The sequence below is a fragment of the Nothobranchius furzeri genome, chromosome 12 (genome assembly GCF_043380555.1).
Source record: "Nothobranchius furzeri strain GRZ-AD chromosome 12, NfurGRZ-RIMD1, whole genome shotgun sequence".
NCBI classification, from domain to species: domain Eukaryota; kingdom Metazoa; phylum Chordata; class Actinopteri; order Cyprinodontiformes; family Nothobranchiidae; genus Nothobranchius; species Nothobranchius furzeri.
Window position 1 is genome coordinate 64,751,471 of NC_091752.1, and position 22,083 is coordinate 64,773,553.

Consider the following 22,083-nt stretch of genomic DNA (forward strand, 5'->3'; position numbering starts at 1 on the left):
ATATTAGCCTGGTCAGTCATTCTATACTGTATGTGTAAATATGTAGTCTGGCCACAACCCACAGACAGAGCTCAGGCGTAGGGCTGTCTCCACATGCACTTGGACAGCACCGGGACCAATCAGAGCAAAGAACAATGGGAAGTATTTATGACGGCAATCAGTCAAAGGGGTAGCCTGGCAAGCCAGACTAAATAATACATTTATTTAGTCTGGCCACACTCCATTGACAGCTCTCAGTTGTGGGGCAGGTTCTACCGTTGTCTTTCAAATGATCTCTGCATTCTACTGGACAATGAATGTGACATACTCTTGTTTCACTCTGTTGCATCAGCCCACCCACCAGGCATATAGAGTGCCCTGATTGGCCCACAAAGCAAATAAAGCTCTGTGATTTGTTCACTAAGCAGATAGAGCACTATGATTGGCCCACCATTATGGACCAATCACAGCTCTTTATGTGTTTGAAACCCCTCTAGAGAGCTGTGATTGGCTAGCCAGAGTCCTGGTAGGAGCTGCTGAGGTTCCAATGGAGCATGCCTAGACCAAACTTTGCAAAGCAAGAATTTGGTCTAGTTCACTAGGCTATCAAAGGGGCAGTCTGCCCAAACACTGTCAAAGAAAAAGAAAAAGCTATCGTTGAGCTAACAATATGTAGGATTTGAGACATTGAGTGCTTTAAGAGCTCAATATTACCTCTACTTATGACCAATAAGCTGTGATACTCTATATAAATATAGAATATCAACTTTGCTTGGTCTTTACTGTGTTAATCAGAAAATTCTAGGATTCTTTGTTTTATTCGGGAATTGTAAACACTTTGTCTTGATTCAGAAAAGAGTCAGGTTTATACAAGTAAGAATTTATTTTACAAACAATTAAAACCTGACAGGTTAACTAATATTTACTGTGAGTGGATGGAGCTAGATGTTATGTATGAAACCTGTGTGTGAATGCGATGTTATCAGAACTTCCGTATCTAGGAAAGCTGAGTTCTGGGTGTAAAATAATTTGGATTGTGTTCAGCAATGAAGTTGGTTATCATCAAAAACACATCAGACGCTATCTGTCATGTCTACGTACCCATTCGAAGACCCTCGTGACAGATCCGGAATGTCGAAGTCCTCGGACTTCCAGGCACCGAGGTCCGTAGAAGAAACTGCGGCACTACTAGACCGGTCTTAGAGTTGTCTCCAGGTCACAACAGACGGGTGGAACCGCGTTTCTGGGACTCTGAAGGAATGTAAACAATATCAGCTTGTTCTGCAGGAACCATTTGCTTTATCAGCTTCGCAAGTCCAAAAAGATTTTGATGACGTGTCAAAAGCTTTGATGGTTAAAGAGGTTTTGCTTCAGATGGCCGGTCTGAAGCTTTCTCAAGAACTGATGAATCACCAGAGTGTTCCAGTTTTAATGTTCTCATGTTATGATTTGTGTAGCCAACCAGAGGTTGACAAGTTTGAGGAATATTACCAAGACAACCCAGAAGGCTCCGGACGGAGGCTCTGATCTGGGTAAAGGTTGTCTATGTGTCATGGGTTTAACTTAACCTTACTTTGTTCTTGTGTGAGTGCAAATGGTGATGACCTTGTCGTATAAACATGCTGAAACATATATCAATCAATGTAACCATAACATAACATTCATTTCAACATTCAATCATTGAAGCACAGGTTAATGAAAACATTTCATTATATTATAATTAGAAGTTATTATAAATAGAAGTTCTTATTTAATTTAGGAAATCATTCTTTGATTTGGTAACTAATCCAGGCTGCAAGTGTTCACTTGGTTGGTTGCACGAAGAATCCTGTAAGACGATAAGGGAAGCTTAAACCTAGAGGAGAGAACATTATTGTTGACAATTCGTTATCACTTGTTCCGAGCTGCAGGCTCTGAGCGCCAGCTGATGGGATGAAGGCAGGCCAATTTAAAGGGTACACATGCAGTCTCGTGTCTCCTTTTTGACCAGATGTTGAATGGTCAAACTGTACCTAAAAACTGACCATTGCTGGGCGTTACATATGCTAACACTGAAATAGAAGGCAAAGGTTTGCTCTAAAAAAGGTTTCAAATTACCTTTTCAATGACCAACAACTCAATATTACAGTGAAATGTATGCGTGAAGGGAATAATGAGTCAATCGTGACATTTTACTTCCTCAAATAAGTCACTTAGCATCATGCTACAGCAAGCTAACGGCAGCCAGATGGTTGAAACACTTCCTCTATTCCGGAGGCATATTGCCGTAATAAGTGTAGTAAGAATCAGAATCAGAATCAGAATAAGCGTTACTGCCAGCGCTCCAGCGACCCAGAGCATAGGAACTTGACTTCGCAAACACAACCTGACCAAGATTAAACACACACACATGTAGACGAAACAGGTACAGGCAGCCCACGAGAGCAGCTAGAACGGCGCTCATTTCATTAAGTCAGTGGTTCCCAAACTTATTTAGCCGCCCCCCCCCCCCCCCCCCACATCACGGCATGGCTATATATATATATATATATATATGAGACGTCAAGCTAAACAGACAGGGTTAAAAAAATATGATCGGCCTTTTTCCCCATCACTTTCATTTTTTAAATAGTAATTAATAAGCATTCGATACCATTACAATTTTCTTTGATTTAATTTTAAATAAATATTTAGAGTGTCCAGGTAGCACATAAACAATGCAATTTGACGGTTTTCTTAAAGTAGGAACGTTTAACCTGTGCGGCCAGAGCGCTCTCCTTCCTTCTGCTCTGCGTAAACCTGAGCTGATCACCTACTTGTGCGTAATCAAATGTCTATAGGGGAAAAGGAAAAAGCTTTAGCCATGAGGTTCACTTTTGCCTCAGACCGACTTATTGCTGTTTTATGGTGTGGCTGAATCTGCGATCCGCTGCCACGCGGACAGGAATAACAAATGCTGCAGGTTCGGAGTCACGGCTGGAGCGGACCCGACTTTAATACGTCATCCCAAAATAGAAGCTAATATCTTAATTTGACCTGGAATGAAAAATGTTATAAAACATCTTAAAAGTTTTTATCACAGAGGAGGCAGAGCTCGTTTCTGCCTTCAGTCTGACGGCGCGCCGCAGTTTGCGCAGCGTGCACTTATTGAATCTGTGTGTGTGTGTGTGTGTGTGTGTGTGTGTGTGCGCGCGCGCGGCACAGCTCCACGAATCTTGGTTTATGCTTGACGCATTCACTTTTCGCTTGGTGATGCGGCTCGCGGATGGAACACACTTCACAACTTGCAGCGTTTAAGTCACTGTGTCTCGTTATTGGCGCTGTGTAAACCAATGTTGTAAAATTACTTCTGCCCAGCCCAGATGTGCTCACTTCTGCTCCCGTGAGCCGTGGTTCCGGAACACGTCTGACCTCTGACAGACGCACTCTAAACTTCAGATCTTCAGCGCGTGTGAGGTTTACAATGTCAGAACACCTGCATGAGACAGGTGTTAACTACAATCTGCCACAATGACTCACCACCTTCAGATTTCTCCAACACCGTTAAAAATGATAAAATACGGAACATATCGGCGTGCGCAGGCCAGAGTGCTGAAGCTCGGCGCATTGTTATTATGAAGTTAGGGCACATGTGGAGGACACACACACACACACACACACACACACACACACACACACACACACACACACACACTCACACACACACAAACACACACACACACACACAAGTAAAATATACTTGTTTTCAATTACATTTATTGTGCCCACTTACTTTTTCTTTGGCCCACCCAAAAATGAGTTTCTGGCAACGCTAATGGTGACAACTGACAGACTTCTCTGAGCTCCGCAGCCATTACACTTTTCATCTCGCGCACCCCCTAGCGGCAGCTCGCGCACCCCCGGGGGTGCGCCCACCACACTTTGGGAATCCCTGCATTAGGTGAAAAGGGTGTTACATGAGGATAATTGGGGTAAGGTAAAAAAAAAAAGGCATACCAGAGTTAGTCCCAGCAGGGAGTAGCTCTACTATACAAAAAACTCCTCAACATAGAAGCACGGACATCACAGTTACAAAACATCAGACTCCGATAGGGAGGCGGGACCTGAATCCTCCAACGGGAGCTGCCAGTGTGCGGCGCTCAGCCAGCTGCAGTCAAACAGGTGGGAGGGAGCGAGAAGGGCCAGAGAGCACATTGAGTTTCCTGCAGGTTGATGACCTCGAAGCAGAAGTCACAATCTGAAGGCGGGGGGGGGGGGGGGGGGGGGGGGGGTCACAGCATCTGTCTACATTCCTCCTTTCGTGGGGGTGATATTGATGGCAGCTTTGGAGGCTGCCCTTGGCGTCAGATTAGGATAAACAAGACTTTGTTTAGGGCAGACAGAGATAATTTTCCTCTCTGCCTTGGAGTCTATTAAGTGATCATTCATGTCCACCAGTGAAGCCAGTTATACATTCTAAACATCCCCACACCATCCGGCGACCCTCTCCGAGATGACATCCATCTTGCACACTAACACAGGCAATGCCGCGAGGACATTGTCCAGCTTATGGTTCACCTCGAGTAACGTCCCAGTCTGTGAGGTCACCGCACGGGCGGCACATTCCGTGGGTACGGGTCGCACTCCAATCGCTCCCGTCTTCCCAAATTTCCAGAAGACCAGATATCCACCCACTCCAATCAGAAGAAATCCAGTGATCATTAGGCCGAATATCCACAAATCTTCCACGTCCTCGATGGACAACTGAGAGAGGCACACGATTCACCAGATCTCCCAAGAACCGAGTGCATATCCCGCTGCGTATGTCCCTTGAGGACAGGTGGGAGCCCCCTTCTCCGTTCTCATCGTAGAAAAAAATCTTATCAATCGCGTTGAATAACCAGTTAATTAAGTCCATTTTCCAAAGTAGTGATTTTCAGGAGAAATGCAGAGAAGTGCTCTGTAGGCAGACAGGACAGAGAGCCTTGGGAAAAGCAGATAAGGGAGCTGAAGCAAAAGCGTCTGTACTCTCTGAGAGCCGGATAAGAAAAAAAATGTGCTCCCTACTGTAAAACACCCAGACATGACAATTTATTTATCTCCTTGTAACCCATGAGAAGTATTGGGCTACTAAACCTGTTTATGTTGTCTGAACTGTAGTACCACAAATGCCCACCAGGGTGCAGGTTACACCTTCTGAAACCTGAGCTATAGACGTGTAACATACTCACTTTTCACCTCCAAGCACATGCGTCGGCTGTGCACTGAACGGAGCGAGCTGGAACCTTGTGAGTCATCTGTGAGCAACTGGAGTAACCGTTTGTTGAGAGCTTGCTTGTGGAGATCCCGATTGGTTTTATAGTGACTCTGCATTCTTGACGTGATGGCGAGCCGAGCCCAGATGGACTGCGGACAGGTGTAAACGGTGTGGCCAGCCGAGACATCCTTTCGCAGAGGAACCTTCACGAACTGGAAAAATCCATATAGATCTACAGATAAGACACAAACACCATCCGGGTAGCAATGTTGCTCAAGAACTGAATTCTAAAGATCAACATCTATTTTTATTTTTTTGGGGAAAAGAGCTCTCTTATTTTGGGTATTGTATTTGACTTTGAAAATATTGTAACCACACATTCTCTTTTTTTATTTTTTGTATGCTGGGTGAAGCAATAAATCACCGTTGTTCAACTTTTGGATGGTTATCCTAATTCTCTTTGTAGATAGAGCCTAGTAGATGTCTAGTACCTGACTAAAACTAGTCCCCTTTATAGGTGCTACACTCCTCATCAACTTACTGTATATGACTCGTCTTTGCTTGTTATGTAGAATCTTCTGGCGCGGAACTGGCAACAGCCGTGAAACTCACAAATTAAGCGTGCAGTAACCACGTCTAACTCTCCTCCTACACACTGTACCTTTAATCTTCCAGAGTTGATGCCAAAGCCGTTCGTCAGCCACCACCATCAAAGCTCTGTCCAACAAACGTAGAGCCCTGTGATTGGCTAGAAACAAAACTCTTCAGGCAAATGATAGACCTGCTTCAGTGAGACTAAAATGAAGTGTGGCTAGACCGACCTGCAGAGAGACATCTTTATGTTTCTGCTGCGGTTTGTTTGCTAGGCTGCATGAATTCTGGATATTTCCTAATCATGCTGATGGATCATTGCGTACGGGCAGCTTGGTGGCACCGTAGCCTCGTGGAGTTCCAGCCCTCCTGCAAAGCCTTACGTAGTTAGCATGTTCTCCCCATGCATGTGTGGATTTACTTAATCTGTAAGGCTTTCAATCAATAAGTTTCAATGTGACAGACAGGAGGAGGTCTGCAGCAGAGAGCAGATACCTGGACTGAAACGATCGGGGCCACCAGACGAGCCGAGGGCAGGCAAGCCCCTCCCCAGGATAACTCTGTAAGTTGTCAGCGCCTCACAAACAACAAACTCACTCATGCAGGTCATAAACTTCACTTTGTGCTAATCTGACTTTATGGGATGGAAGAAAATGTTCAACTTGATTTTATTTTAAAGGTTTTGAATAAAACTGAATTCATGAAGTGGAAACCAGACAAAATGAAAACCCACGACAGAGAAAACAGGTTATAGAAAAACAATCAATGACTGCTTCCGTAGCAAGGGCTCCCTCTAGTGGTCAGTATCTGGTTTCTTTTGAATAAATCCCATTTCAGGCTTTGGGTGAAATTCGGTTCCAGAAAGCCTTTAGAGGAGGATTCAGCCTCTCTCAGTAGAAACAAATATGATTTGTTTCAGTTTTATTTTCTGATCTAAACCCTTCTTCATCTGAGAAACAATCCAAAATAAATCCAAGGTTTCTGCTCATCCCCTGGAAGGGTTAGGGTGAACTCCACAGATTCTGTTGTAATAACACAGAGGATTAAGGGTGTTTGCTGTAGTCTGATGAGGATTTATTCTCATCTATAACAGCAACATTCAGCCTCATCAATGATGTATTCAAGCCCTGCACACCGATATACTCTCCTGTTTCCTGTTTTTAATCAGCTCCAGGCTAAACGACGCCGGGTTGAAATCCCCTTAGATTTTATGATTAGGTTTACTTGATATCTATATTCTGCCTTTAAAATAAATACACTCTAATCTCAAATACCGTGGCTGCCATGTTGGTCAGGGTTAATTTGGTTAGGCTAGGGTAAATTATTGCAAATTGTGTCAAGGGAGTTCTGTGTGGAAAATGTCCTTGCAGTGAGCTCTTTGGGTTTGAGTGTGAAGAACCAGAGATTGATAAGCTAATGGCTAGTCCAAGAGAGGCCAGTGCTGAAGTTGATTGCTGTAAATTTTGAACAGGACTAATATAGAGCGAGAAAAATGACTAAAGTAGGAAAAAGCCGTGAGCAGTCAGTGATTTGTTATCTGAATGTGTTTGCTGCCTCGCATGTTGTTTCTTTTCAAAATAACTACATAGCAGATAATTTCTTACATAAAGATAAACAAAAGAAAACAAAGTGCTTCCACAAGTCTGAAAAGTTTGTTCAGATGTATTTATTATTATTATTATTATTATTATTATTATTATTATTATTATTATTATTATTTATGCTCCCGGGGAGGGGGGTGGGTGGGCACGCTTTGATTGGCTACTAGAATATTTCTGCTCAGCCAGCAGCTCAGTAGTGCACACACAGAGAGTTTTTATCCCCCGTGAGGCAGAAAATATCTAACCGGTCTGATATTTGGCTCAGCGTCTCGTGAGGCAAAAATCAGGTGAACACGGCGTGGAATCTGCTGAGCAAACGGTCATTCGAGGCCACCGGAAGTAATTTATGGTTGTGGAGTACTCACGGCTCGGAGAGATGAGACCCGTTCGTATACTCACACTGACAGAGGACTCACTAATCCCCGAGAGAGACGCTGAAGCAGCAGAAATAAAACTTGCAGATGGTTGAAAGCTGGTTTGTGGTGTCCCATTTTTGGTTCTTTTTTAAAACACAGAAAAGTTTTCTCTTCTCCTTGCTGACAGTATCGTTTGTGGCTGCAAACATCCTCAGAGCTGATGCTGATGGTGGCGTCACTTCCTACTCCGTTATCCGCGGGCAGCAGAGGAGTAGGAAGTGACGCAACCATCAGTGTCAGCTCTGAGGATGTTTGCAGCCGCAAACAAAACCATCAGCAAGGTAAAGAAAAACCTTATCTGTGTTTTAAAAAAGAACCAAAAATGGAATTAGAAGCCAAACACAGCAAGAACGTACCAAAGATGGTTTGTGGTGTTTTCACGTCGCCTTTTTGATGTCTGCGGGCTACTGCAGCTGCAATACCGATTCTGAACTGCGTGGCACTAACGAGTCAAATATTTTTATCATTTATAAATTTTACACACTGTGGCTTTAATGTCTCATTTTCAGGATTTAAACACTAATTCTTCGGTTTGCAACAACATTTTGGAGATGGGAGTTTTAATAAAAGATACTTAGCTCCTTTTAGTTGTCCTATCATGGACTAGCCGTTAGCTCATCAATTCAATCACAACTGATGTATTCCATTTTTGTTTCTTTTTTTAAACACAGATAAGGTTTTTCTTTACCTTGCTTACGCTTCGTTTGCGGCTTCAAACATCCTCAGAGCTGACGCTGATGGTGGCGTCACTTCCTACTACGTTTATCCGCAGGCAGCAGAGGACGTTGTCGCCCCCTGCTGCCCGCTCTCCCCTCTCCGATGATGCATCATCGCCAATTCAACACACGAACATAGAACATAGAAAGGAGTGTGAGAAAGAAACAAGTCAAAGACACACAAGAGCAGCAAAACAAGAAGCAGATAGCACAATAAAGATGTCAGCCATAACAGATCACTGCACAAGATTATCATTATCACTTGTAAGTCGCTTTGGACAAAAGCGTCTGCTAAATACATAAACATATACATACTTGGCTTGGACAATCCTCTACCGTGCACCATCTTGCCACAGGAGTCCCCCAGGGCTCAGTACTAGGACCTCTTCTCTTTGCCATATACACCACCTCACTGGGTGAGATCATGCGATCACATGGCTTCTCCTACCACTGCTATGCAGACCACACCCAGCTCTATCTGTCATTTCCACCGGACGACCACACTGTCTCTGCACGAATATCAAACTGTCTCTCTGACATATCAAAATGGATGAAATCCCACCATCTCCAACTCAACCTCTCTAAAACAGAATTACTTGTCATCCCAGCAAAACCATCCATACAACACAATATCTCAATCCAGAATGACTTCGTATCTCTGGCTCCTTCAAAGGCAGTTCGAAATCTGGGTGTTGTGATTGGTGAACACCTGACCGTTAAAGATCATGTTGCCTCTGTTGCTCGTTCATGCTGCTTTGCGCTGTATAACATATGAAAGATCAGACCATACCTAACACAACATGCCACCCAGCTCCTGGTGCAATCTACTGTCATCCCGCCTCGATTACTGCAATGCTCTTCTAACTGGTCTTCCAGCCTGTACTGTGAGACCTCTTCAAATGGTCCAGAACGCAGCGGCGCGTCTGGTCTTCAATCAGCCAAAAAGAGCACACGTCACCCCTCTGTTCATTGAGCTCCACAGGCTACCGCTAGCAGCACGCATCAAATTCAAATTGCTAGCACTAGCATACAAAGTCCGAGATGGTACGGCTCCCATCTACCTGAATCCTCTTGCAAAGGGATACATCTCAGCCCGGCCGCTCCGGTCATCACAGGATCGTCGGCTAGCAGTGCCTACACCACGCTCAGGACAATCCAGACTCTTCTCATGCATCGTTCCACAAATGTGGAATGACCTACCAAGCACTACCTGAACAGGGGCTTCCTTTTCGACTTTCAAGAAACTCCTGAAGACCCTGCTCTTCAGAGAGCATCTTCTAAACTAGCACCCTCCCTGCACCCGTCCCCCCTCTCTACTGTCCACTACTTTGTTCCCTCCTCTCCATGATTGATGTCAAATTGTTGTTGTTGTTATTGTTGTTGTTAGCCTCAAGGGCAATATGCCAATTATCACTTGTAAGTCGCTTTGGACAAAAGCGTCTGCTAAATACATAAACATAAACATAAACAAGAGAAAACCATGTAATGGACTGGGACAACACAAGGATCGTAAACACCGAACAACAGAAATACAAAAGATGGATAAAAGAAGCTATAGAGATAAGGAGACATGGATGCCGGACCATGAACAGGGACGATGGAGTTTACTTATTGGATCGTGCATGGGACTGCATCGTCGGAGAGGGGAGAGAGGGCTAGAGAGCAGGCCCGGAGTGGCTAATCGGGAGGGTCTGGAGAATTCCCGGTGGGCCGCGCGATGTTTGGGCCGCATGGGCCGGTGCTCTCGTTTTTGTTTTTTATCATTTTTATTTTTTTGTGCCGGTGTTCAGTCATGGCACTGAGGCCGCCGGGCTGATCTCATACGCTCCTCCCGGCTGTCTCTGGCTGGCTCTACCTGCAGGCTGCCGCTCGTTATTTTTTTTCCCTGTATGCGCCTGTGCGCACCACATGACCACGCAGTTGACGGAAAGATGGAAAGTAGAAAGAGCAAGGGTGGCGCGGAGAAGGCAAGAATTAAAAAGAGGAAAGCGTTGGAAACAGATGCAGCTAAATGTGCCAAAATGAGCACCTTTTTTCTCAAACAAGCTTGCGGTCTTTAACTTCAAATGAAGATAAAACGGGTAAGGCAAGTCAAGAAGTTAAACTTTACCAGCTGCAAATCACCATTCAAGTTAATTAAGCATCAATAATGAATTATATGGCATCATGACATAACGTTATGTAATATAATTAACAGTATGATGTGACTGATGCCACCAAACTGTCTTGTAGCCCCTCAGAGTCAAACACAAGATCCAGTAGGCCTAATAAGCACCAGGCAGAAGCCCACAGTTCCAGAGCGGGCATGTACAGGTAGGATTACTTATTGAGTCAGTGAACTGAATATTATTAAAATTTATATGATGAAAACTATCCTGGCTCTATATGAAAGTGTTCTAAAATGCTAGATGATTCAGCATTGATCAGAAAGCGTGTAAAAAAGGAAAATGAATGCTGAATTGTGACCATTTTCACACAATGTGATGTAGTGTCAGAAGAAGAGCCAGGAGCCAGCAGTGAGGGTATTGCTCCTGTTGGGATAGAAGGTGAGCCAACTCATGTGCAAACATCAGTTTCATTATAATAATTTTAATGTCCAAATAATAGTAGTGACCTGTTGTATTTTTATTAGTAAATGCACAAAGCCCACAACAGATCGCTATTAGAATGAAAGTAAAATGAAATAAGCCTGCATATTTTGCCATAGAAAATATTTTAATTGGTTACAAAAATGTGTTTTCCATATCAAATGTGCTAAAGCTTTCCAGATGATTATTTTAATTGTGTGCAGGTGAGTCTAGGGAAACTGGAAAAAGTGTGAAAGGGAGTGCTGAGTCATTTCATTTTAAAGGTTTGAAAATCTCAGAACAGCTGTTTGAACAGAAGGTAGATTGTTATATTGTTAGAGAATGTGTTGTAAAGAACAATGTTGGAGATGTGCACTGATGTTCAAATAAACCTACATTGTAAAGCAACTCTTTCTTGCACTGAATTACAAGGCTTTACCGAGTAATGTGCTTTTGTAGACTATACACATAAAGTTCTAACATGATTTTAATAATAATTCGTTAAGTGGGCCGGTCTGGGGTCTGAAACTCCAGGGCTGAAAATGTGTCCCACTCCGGCCCTGCTAGAGAGCGACAACCTCCTCTGCTGCCCGCGGATAAACAGAGTAGGAAGTGACGCCACCATCAGCGTCAGCTCTGAGGATGTTTGTAGTCACAAACGAAACATCAGCAAGGTAAAGAAAAACCTTATCTGTGTTTAAAAAAAGAACCGAAAATGGAATTTGAAGACAAACACAGCAAGAACGTACAAAAGACAACTGATGTAATTTTCTTTGATCTTAACTAATTTAAAGAGCTGTTCTCAGCTGGTAGGATCATAATGACGCTAACTCTTTCATTGCAGCAATAAAACAACTTTTTTTTATTGACATTGTAGCAGGAGTGGCTTCTGTGGTGTTCACACACGTGTTGATGACTGCTTGAAATGTGGATTTAAATGTTTACAGGTGGGAGTGAGATCAGAGGAGAGAAGGCAGTTAAAAGAGGAGGTGTCTCTGGGCAGAATACCATCCAGAGGTGAGTTGTTCACAAACGTGTTGTGCCTCCTGCAGTTCATTCAAACAACCGGACAACTCTCAACACTGCCACGGCGAAGCTCCCACTAGGTTTCGTTTAACTTTTCAGTTTGGCTTGCTTTTAGCACCCCCTAGTGTCCGTGAAAACTGTGAGTTTGCATTTTTAACACCATCTAACTGCTGAAATGTCTTCTCAGCCTTCGTTAGTTTCTACAAAAACATTTGATCACTAAATCAAACAAATCAGCTGTGTGGAAGCAGACTCCAGTTCAACTACGTTCAACCGAGACCAGACCGGCACTCTGAAGTTGCAGGTGCGGTATTCTGGCCACAGAGGGCGATGGAGGTCTGAGTGACTGTGACTGATTTCATTAATCCTGTAAAGGCTCATTTCAACACACGCTGACTCAAGAAAATCATTCATAATACCATGCTTTCATTCTTTTTAAACACTGAAACAGTTTTGTTTACCTGTTTTGTAGCTACAGTTTCGCCGACGGCAGCCGTCGGCGAAACTGTAGCTACAAAACAGGTAAACAAATCTGTTTCTGTGTTTAAAAAGAACAAAAGCATGGAATTAGAAAGACACAGCAAGAACACACCTAAGATGTTCATTCATAATATTTAAAAATAACAGTTTATCTGTGCGTTACTACGATTCCATAAAGGCTCTAATCACACTCAGGCTCCACTTCATCAGATGTTGTATGAATCTGCATCCCTCCTCATAAATCTGCTCATCATGGGCTTTAATAACTCCTCGTTTATGCTCCCTCTGCAAAACGCCTGGCCAGTCATTAGTCTCGCTTATGTAAAGTAAAAATAGACTCGGTAAATCAGCAACAGTCGTCCCTCTCACTTAGAGTAGACTCAACCTCTTCTGAAATGTTGCAAACAGCAGGTTTGTTGTCTGCGTCTGCCGAACTTTTACCTGCTGGAGGAACAAAAGAAGGCGCCTTGTTGTGGATAATCAAATGATCCGAGTCTCCTGCTGTTGAAACACATAAATTAGCACGGAGTTGAATATTCAGCTCACAGTCAGAAGTGTCAGAATCATAATTAGGAAAAACAATGAAACTGAAGTCGATCCCTTAAATTACAAAAGGATTTCAAACAGAAAATCTATTCATGGAAGGTGTGTCTTCAGAGGTTTTCAAATGTATAATAAACAGATTTATCTGCAACCTTATGCTTCAGTACTCTGTCGTTTCCACAGCGCCGTCTCCACTGGGAAGCGTTGCTCTGTCACGAGGGAGTGGTGGAGGAGGAACAACCATGAGAGCCAGGGTGGCGCACCAACCAACTGGATCTAACCGCACCTTGCTGCCCTTTTCCAGGGGAGAGATCATCACTGTGTTGGTCCAACAGCCCAGGAACGGCTGGCTTTACGGCTGTGCAGAGAGCAGCTCATGGTCAGATGTTTGTATTCGGGTGGATGAAAGAGAAAATGTCTGCCTACAGCTGGATATGTTCCAGGACATTTTTAACTTCCAGTAACCTGAAATGATTGGCTTAATCTTTTCTTTGTCTTCAGTCAAGGATGGTTTCCAGCCTCCTACATGGAAGCAGTGGATGATCCTCCACAGTCCACCAGCTCCTGGTAAACGTCTGGCCCAATGGTCATGTTTGCCTTAAATGATACATTTATCCCGAGGCCGTTACTATTATTTTTGGGGCTAATGGTTTTAAAACAGGGCCAGCGTGAAACTCGGGCTGGGAATGATAAAATGAGCTACTTAAGGTATTTGGGTGACCCGTTGCTGGGAGGAAACACTGTCAAACCTGTAAAACTAAAACTTTCCAACAGTCCCTGTGGGCCTGAGCACAGCAACACTAAAATAGTGGAGAGCACAACACAATGAACATTAGGAAAAAGGGAAACATCGTAGCGCATCACATCGTAGCGCATCACATTGTAGCGTCAAATCAAATCATCGTATCAAACTTAATTTATACAGCACTTTTCATGCACAGGAAGCAACACAAAGTGCTTAACAGATTAAAATGACCCATATAACCCACATTCCCTCCCTTTCCCACGCTTAAAACAATTGTGACAGTTTCACCCTAATCCATAAACCATTCCCAGGCGCGCGCACACACACACACACACACACACACACACACACACACACACACACACACTCGTACATTAAAAGACCACAGTAAACATGTATCACATATCACATTGTAACGTATCACATCGTAACATATCGCATCGTAACGTATTGCATCGTAACGTATTGCATCGTAACGTATCGCATCGTAACGTTAGGGAAGAGCGAGTACACCACTATCTGTATCTGTATCTGTTCAACCATCTAAATTATCTGTATCTGTATCTGTACTCGGAGTGGGCGTGGCCTAACTCGGAAGTGGGTGTGGTTTACATCAATACGTTATTTGAAGTCTGATCAGAAGTTGCTATGTGTATTGTTTATTTGAAAACTATTTACAGAGCAGCCTCAAAGTTGAGATTAAATGTTTTTGATCACAATAGTAAAGGAACTATTACAGAACAAGTTTTTCAATAAAATCAGAACATTAATATTTGAGTGCATGAATTAAGAGAGAGAGAGAAGAAAAGATCTTTTCTGTAGCGCCTCTCAAGATAAAAATCACGGGGCGCTTCACAAAAATAAAACATGTAAAATAGAAAAAAGAATTTAGAAAATGATTAAAATATATTTAAAATGAGCACAAAAAAAAGACAATTGTGATAAAAAATGTAAAGAAAGTGAGAGAGAGTGAATAGAAAAGAGGGTGTGGATCCTGAGGAAGAGGAGAGAGAGAGAGGGAAAAAAATGACTGGAGCGGAGGTAGTGACAGACGCAGCACAAGCCGTTTTCAGCTCTGTTTTGTCAAATGCACCACGTACGTTACGAAAAAAGTAACTTTAAATAACTTTTAAGTAACTTTTAAAAAGAAGAAAACTGAAGAATACATAGGGAGTACTGAAGAAATGTGAACAGTGAAGCAAGCACAGAGAGATCCATTACTGTCTGTGTGTGCGTGGATGGACCAGACGTGGACTGAGCCTTCAGCTCCCGGCTGCAGAGTTTTTTGTGTAGGGAGGGGCGGGCGCGCTATTTGACTGGCCAATCACAGAGCGTGAACACAGTCAGTTACCCAATGAGGATTTTCCTTCAGCACGATTACAGATATTTACTAGTTTTACTCGTTTCATGCTCGTACTCGTCAAAAATGCTTTATCCGTACCGGATACTCGTCTGAAACGAGTATCCGGCTCATCCATACGTAACGCATCGTAACGTATCGCATCGTAATGTATCGCATCGTAACGTATTGCATCGTAATGTATCGCATCGTAACGTATCACATTGCAACGTATCACATCATAATGTATCGCATCATAACGTATCACATATCACATCATCACGTATCACATCATAACATATTGCATTGTAACATATTACATCGTAATGTATCACATCATAATGTATAACATCGTAATGTATCACATCGTAATTATCACATCGTAAAGTATCACATCGTAACGTATCACATCGTATCATATCACATCATAACGTATCACAATATAACATATTACATCGTCACTTATCACATCATAACGTATCACATCATAACGTATCACGTATTAAATCGTTATGTATTACTTCATAACGTATCACATAGTAACATATCACATCGTAACGTATCACTTCGTAATGTATCACGTATCACATCATAACGTATCACATCATAACATATCACACCGTAACATATCACATCATCACTTATCACATCATAACGTATCACATCATAACGTATCACGTATTAAATCGTAATGTATTACTTCGTAACATATCACATTGTAACGTATCACTTCGTAACATATCACTTATTACATCATAACATATCACATCATAACGTCTCAAATCGTAACGTATCACATCGTAACGTATCACATCGTAACGTATCACATCGTATCGTATCACATCGTAACATGTCACATCGTAATGTGTCAGATCGTAACGTGTCACATTGTAGAGTATTACATCATAGCGTAACACATCATAGCGTATCGCATCGTAACGTATCACATTATAGCGTATCGCATCGTAGCGTATCACATTGTAGCGTGTCACATCGTAGAGTGTCGCATCGTAGCGTGTCACATTGTAACGTGTCACATTGTAGCGTATTACATCGTAGCGTATTACATCGTAGCGTATTACATCGTAGCGTATCACATCGTAGCGAATCACATCGTCGCGTATCACATCGTCGCGTATCACATCACAGCGTATCACATCGCAGCGTATCACATCGTAGCGTGTCACATCTTAGCGGATCACATTGTAGCGTATCACATCGTAGCGTATCACATCGTAGCGTGTCACATTGTAGCGTGTCACATTGTAGCGTATTACATCGTAGCGTATCACATCGTAGCATATCACATCGTAGCGTATCACATCGCAGCGTATCACATCGCAGCGTATCACATCGCAGCGTATCACATCAAAGCGTATCACATCACAGCGTATCACATCGCAGCGTATCACATCGTAGCGTGTCACATCTTAGCAGATCACATCGCAGCGTATCACATTGTAGAGTATCACATCAGAGCATATCACATCGTAGCATATCAGATTGTAACGTATCACATCATAGAGTGTCACTTTGTAACTTATCACATTGTAGCGCATCATATTGCAACGCATCACGTAACGAATCACATTGTAACAAATCACATTGTAACAAATCACATTGTAATGAATCACATCGTAACGCATCACATCGTAACGCATCACTTCGTAACGTATCACGTATCATATCGTAATGTATCACATCATAACATATCACATCGTAACATATCAGATCATCACTTATCACATGCTAACGTATCACATCATAACGTATCACGTATTAAATCGTAAGGTATTACTTCGTAACATATCACATCGTAACGTATCACATCGTAACGTATCACATCGTAACGTATCACATCGTAACGTCTCACATCGTAACGTCTCACATCGTAACGTCTCACATTGTAACGTATCAAATCGTAACATATCACATCGTAATGTATCACATCGTAATTCATCACATCGTAACGTATCACATCGTAACGTATCGCATTGTAACGTATCACATCTTAGCGTATCACATCGTAACATGTCACATTGTAATGTGTCAGATCGTAACATGTCACATTGTAGAGTATTACATCATAGCGTAACACATCGTAGCGTATCGCATCGTAGCGTATCGCATCGTAGCGTATCTCATCATAGCGTATCACATCATAGCGTATCACATCGTAGCATATCACATTGTAGCATATCACATCGTAGCATATCACATCGTAGCGTGTCACATCGTAGCGTGTCACATCGTAGTGTGTCACATTGTAACGTGTCACATTGTAGCGTATTACATTGTAGCGCATCACATCATAGCGTATCACATCGTAGCGTATCACATCGTAGCATATCACATCGCAGCGTATCACATCGCAGAGTATCACATCGCAGCGTATCACATCGCAGCGTATCACTTCGTAGCGTGTCACATCTTAGCGGATCACATCGTAGCGTATCACATCATAGCGTATCACATTGTAGCATATCACATCGTAGCATATCACATCGTAGCATATCACATCGTAGCGTGTCACATCGTAGCGTGTCACATCGTAATGTGTCACATTGTAGCGTATTATATCGTAGCGTATCACATCGTAGCGTATCACATCGCAGCGTATCACATCACAGCGTATCACATCGCAGCGTATCACATCTTAGCGGATCAGATCGCAGCGTATCACATTGTAGCGTATCACATCAGAGCATATCACATCGTAGCATATCAGATTGTAACGTATCACATCATAGAGTGTCACATTGTAACTTATCACATTGTAGCGCATCACATTGCAACGCATCACGTAACGAATCACATTGTAACAATTCACATTGTAACAAATCACATTGTAATGAATCACATCGTAACGCATCACATCGTAACGCATCACATCGTAAAGCATCACATTGTGGTGTATCACATCGTGGCGTATCACATCGTAGTGTATCACATCATAGCGTATCACATCTTAGCGTATCACATCATAGCGTATCACATCGTAGCGTATCACATCGTAGCATATCACATCGTAGCATATCACATCGTAACGTGTCACATCGTAACGTGTCACATCGTAACGCGTCACATCGTAACGCGTCACATCGTAGTGTATCACATCGTAGTGTATTACATGTGAAGTAGTGTGAAGTAGTGTGTGAAGTGTGTGTGGAGTGGCATCACATCGTAGCGCATCACATCGTAGCGCATCACATCGTAACTCATCACATCATAGCGCATCACATCGTTATGTATCACATCGTAACATCACTTTATAACAAATCACTTAGTAACTGCCCAAATCTAAATACATTAAATTGTGTGCATTGCACCACAGTAACCCATCATAGTGCTATGTAATATTTCATTATGTAATGTTGCACAATGTTACAATTTTACAATGAACAGAACATTTCACAGTGTGTTTCACAACGTATCATTTCATAATGTAACAGTAATGTAAAGTTTCACTACGTAACGTTTCGAAGTGCAACAATTTGCAACACAAAACAATTTGCAACACAAAACTTTGCAAGTAACAGCTTCTTTCCATCTGCCGTTAGACTTGTGAATAGATTATAAACACACAACCATGCTCGTCTTCTGTACTCGACACAACGTCACGTTATCGGCCATGTTACCATTACCTGCCATTTTTTATCGCTGAAAGTTTTATTCTTGTTTTTTTAATTCTATTTTATTCTATTTTTAATCTTATTATTCATGTTATATGTAGCACATTAGTACCGAAGCAAGTTCCTAGTTTGTGAATTGTTTGTTCACTGACAATGGCAATAAACCTATTCTGATTCTGATTCTGGTAACATTGCATCCCTAAACATTGCAGTACTCAACAATTTTTATGTATTTAAAAGTGATCAAGTTCAGTAAAAATACAATTTCACAAGCACCACTGAAAAAAACATTTAAAGCAAAACAACTAAAGAGGATTTTCTTGCCATATTCCAGTTACTCCACTGTTAAGAGCAACAGCAGTATGAGCAGCCTGTTTGACCGACCAGGAGTGGGCAACTACAACAACAGCAGAGCACCTCCACCTCCACCTCCACCACCATCACAAACTTCCTCTGTGAGTACACATTAGGGGACTTGTTCAATTACACAGGGTCAAAGTTTTATTCAGTAAAAAATAGAAAACTTCCAACTGAATCAAGTGGTGATTATTTATCTGATTGAAGTCAGTGCCAAAAACTGTGAGACTGCTAAACTAGGCTGAGGTAATACAAATCACATGCTAGCATGTGGCTAGCAGTGAACAACCCTAATTATATAATTTATAACAGCGTATAATCTTGTTTTCTCAACAATCCTTCATTAATTAGTTACCCGTTTAAAAAACCTAACAATATGTTAACAAGGAACAAGCGTTAGCTAGAATAAAAACCGTCTTAGTCATTGTACGTGGGCCCTAGGGTACAATTATACAACAACTTCTATGTGCAGAACTGGGTCAGCAAGTGTTACCAGCACTGATGGACACCCTGAAGACAGAAATATTTAAATATAATTTGGGAAATGTGACAATGTTCCATTTAGAGGAATGGAGAAGAGTTCTAGTGGCAAACAAACATTATTAGGTTGTAACATTTCAGCTTTATGTTGTGATGTTTTAAGATAAAGGAGGTGACCTGGTGCTCCAGGCCAAAGTAATCGTCACTCGATCAAGTCGAGTGGCTTATAGCCAATCAAATTTCGCTTCTCTGATCACGTGACACTGGTGAGATGTAGAGTTGATCGGGTGACGATTGCTTTGACTTGGGTCAGGTCTTCTCATTTGTTGTTGAATTTCTGATGTTGAATGTTTGCAGATGACATTTTCATGTTGAAATTCTGTTGTTGAATTTTTACGGATGAAAACCTTTGCTGGTAAATTTTAAGTTCAACATATTCAAACACAAAATTTCCCAGAATAAGAATTCAGTGTCACTAATTCAATGTCTAAAAAAAGCCGTATTCTGCCTGTATTTCCTCCATAAAATAACCTTCTACGACACAAATGAATTACTGGTAGAAATGGAGATATTTGCCCTTTTGTCCAGCAGGGGTACTCTGGTAAGGTGCTGTTCTCCATGGCGCCACAGCCTTCCTTCTGGTGGATGCAGGGAGGGAGCTCCAGCTGCTGATGTGAGGCTGTACGAGTGCAGTAGCGGGGGGTGGGGGTGGTACACACCATGCATCTATCCTCAGTGGGTGTGGATTTAGAGGTGATGATGCTGGCAACATACAGATGTGGATAAAATTATAAAATTTCTTACTTTCTGTTAACGAGAAGAAAAAACCCACAGTGGTGTTTCAGATAAATTAAAATCAATTAAAGAACCAAGAGGCTAAAAGAAAAATACTAAAATTAGACATTTTTGAATTGTGATAAAAAGGAATTAGACAAACAGGAAGTGGTTTGCCTGGACTAAAATGATGGCACACACAGTTTAATATTTTGTTGCTAAACCTCTAGAAAACGAAAGTCCTTCACCTGTCCACAGGTATTCTCGTCAAAACTGCTCCAACTGGTCTAAAGGGTTCCTTCTCCAGATGTTTCAGCCGACTTGGGTCAGAGCTCCCATCAGACTAGTTCTGATCCGTTTTGGTGTTTTATCAGTGTTGGGTCTTGATCCTGTTGGATGGTGTGTGTGTGAAATATGTTCAGAACCAGCAAATCCGGAGAGACTATTAGTTCTGAGTGGGAGTGAAAGGGTGTTTCGCTCTAAGCTTTGGTTTGGAGATTATAACACACATTGAGACGCCATCTGTCAGTCTACGTACCTCAACGGAAGTCCTTGTATAGATCCGAAATGTCGGGGGTCCAGCTTGGACTCTCTTGGAACCGACGCCTGTAGATATGCAGAGGTTGCCGACCCTTCCAGTCTTGAGTTACTCCTGAGTCACGACAGTTTATTGGCATCAACGAGACCCTGAAGGGTCGTGATGGTTCAGCTTTTATTCTGAAGGAACCGTTGCAGCAGGTGGAACATGCAACAGATTGAATCCAGCTTGTCGTTAGGTTCTTTCGGCTTTAAGAGGAAAGTTACGGATTGGCCACTCCGACAACTTCTCTAGAACTCTTGGAACTGAAGTTAAGATGACGTGGGGCATAGTTTTATAATTTGGATGTTTTGATTTACAGTCGAATCAGAATTTGACAACAAAAGGGGACTATACAAGCACCAACAAAACCACGCCTCGCGTCAGATCTGGAAGGTTCTGATTGGACAGAAAAAAGAAATGTGTCATGTGACTTTAGCATTACATGTGATCAGTCTAGTGTAAATATTTAAAGTTATATTACTTATTAAAATACTATCATAGGATTATAATATCAAGTAATTAATATTCCTATTTCACAGATTGATTGAACATTAGCTTGACATGATTATTTGGACTGACAGACGTTATTTAATTATTATTTAAAGAGAAAGAGTTCTTCTTTCTTTTTTCCTGTGCTGTCCGGGGAAGCAACAGTTTAGATAAGAGCACAGAGCATGAGTGGCCTTGGCCCATATCTTGTAGATTAGGCTTGTGTCAGAAACCTATGGTTTTGCTTGGGCAGAGCAAACAGAGCAGAGCCTTTTAGGTCAAAGATGGACAATTCATCACGCTACAGGGGGATTTCCAGAGTCTGTAGAGACCCACACGACATCAGAAAATGATACGAAAGGTCAGATTTGTATAATATGCCCCGTTTAAACTGGCAGATTAGTTATAGAACCCACCTCAGTTGAACTTGTCTCCAGGGTCACCTTAGCTTACATCTTCTCCAGAGATGCCATCGCTTCATTCCAGGACAGCTTCATCAGTTTTTACAAATATTCAGATGAGCCACAATTCAAAACCAGTTTTCTGGAGTCAG

General features: G+C 42.2%; 1 protein-coding gene across 1 annotated transcript in view; it reads left to right on the forward strand.

The window, feature by feature from the left end:
• baiap2l2a (BAR/IMD domain containing adaptor protein 2 like 2a) overlaps positions 1 to 22,083 on the forward strand; it is a 54,112-nt gene that overhangs the window by 25,959 nt on the left and 6,070 nt on the right. The window contains exons 10-14 of the mRNA XM_070542831.1: positions 6,249 to 6,347; positions 12,033 to 12,102; positions 13,318 to 13,513; positions 13,636 to 13,701; positions 19,185 to 19,305. Coding sequence (XP_070398932.1) covers positions 6,249 to 6,347; positions 12,033 to 12,102; positions 13,318 to 13,513; positions 13,636 to 13,701; positions 19,185 to 19,305 — 552 coding nt within the window. The remainder of the gene's footprint in view (positions 1 to 6,248; positions 6,348 to 12,032; positions 12,103 to 13,317; positions 13,514 to 13,635; positions 13,702 to 19,184; positions 19,306 to 22,083) is intronic.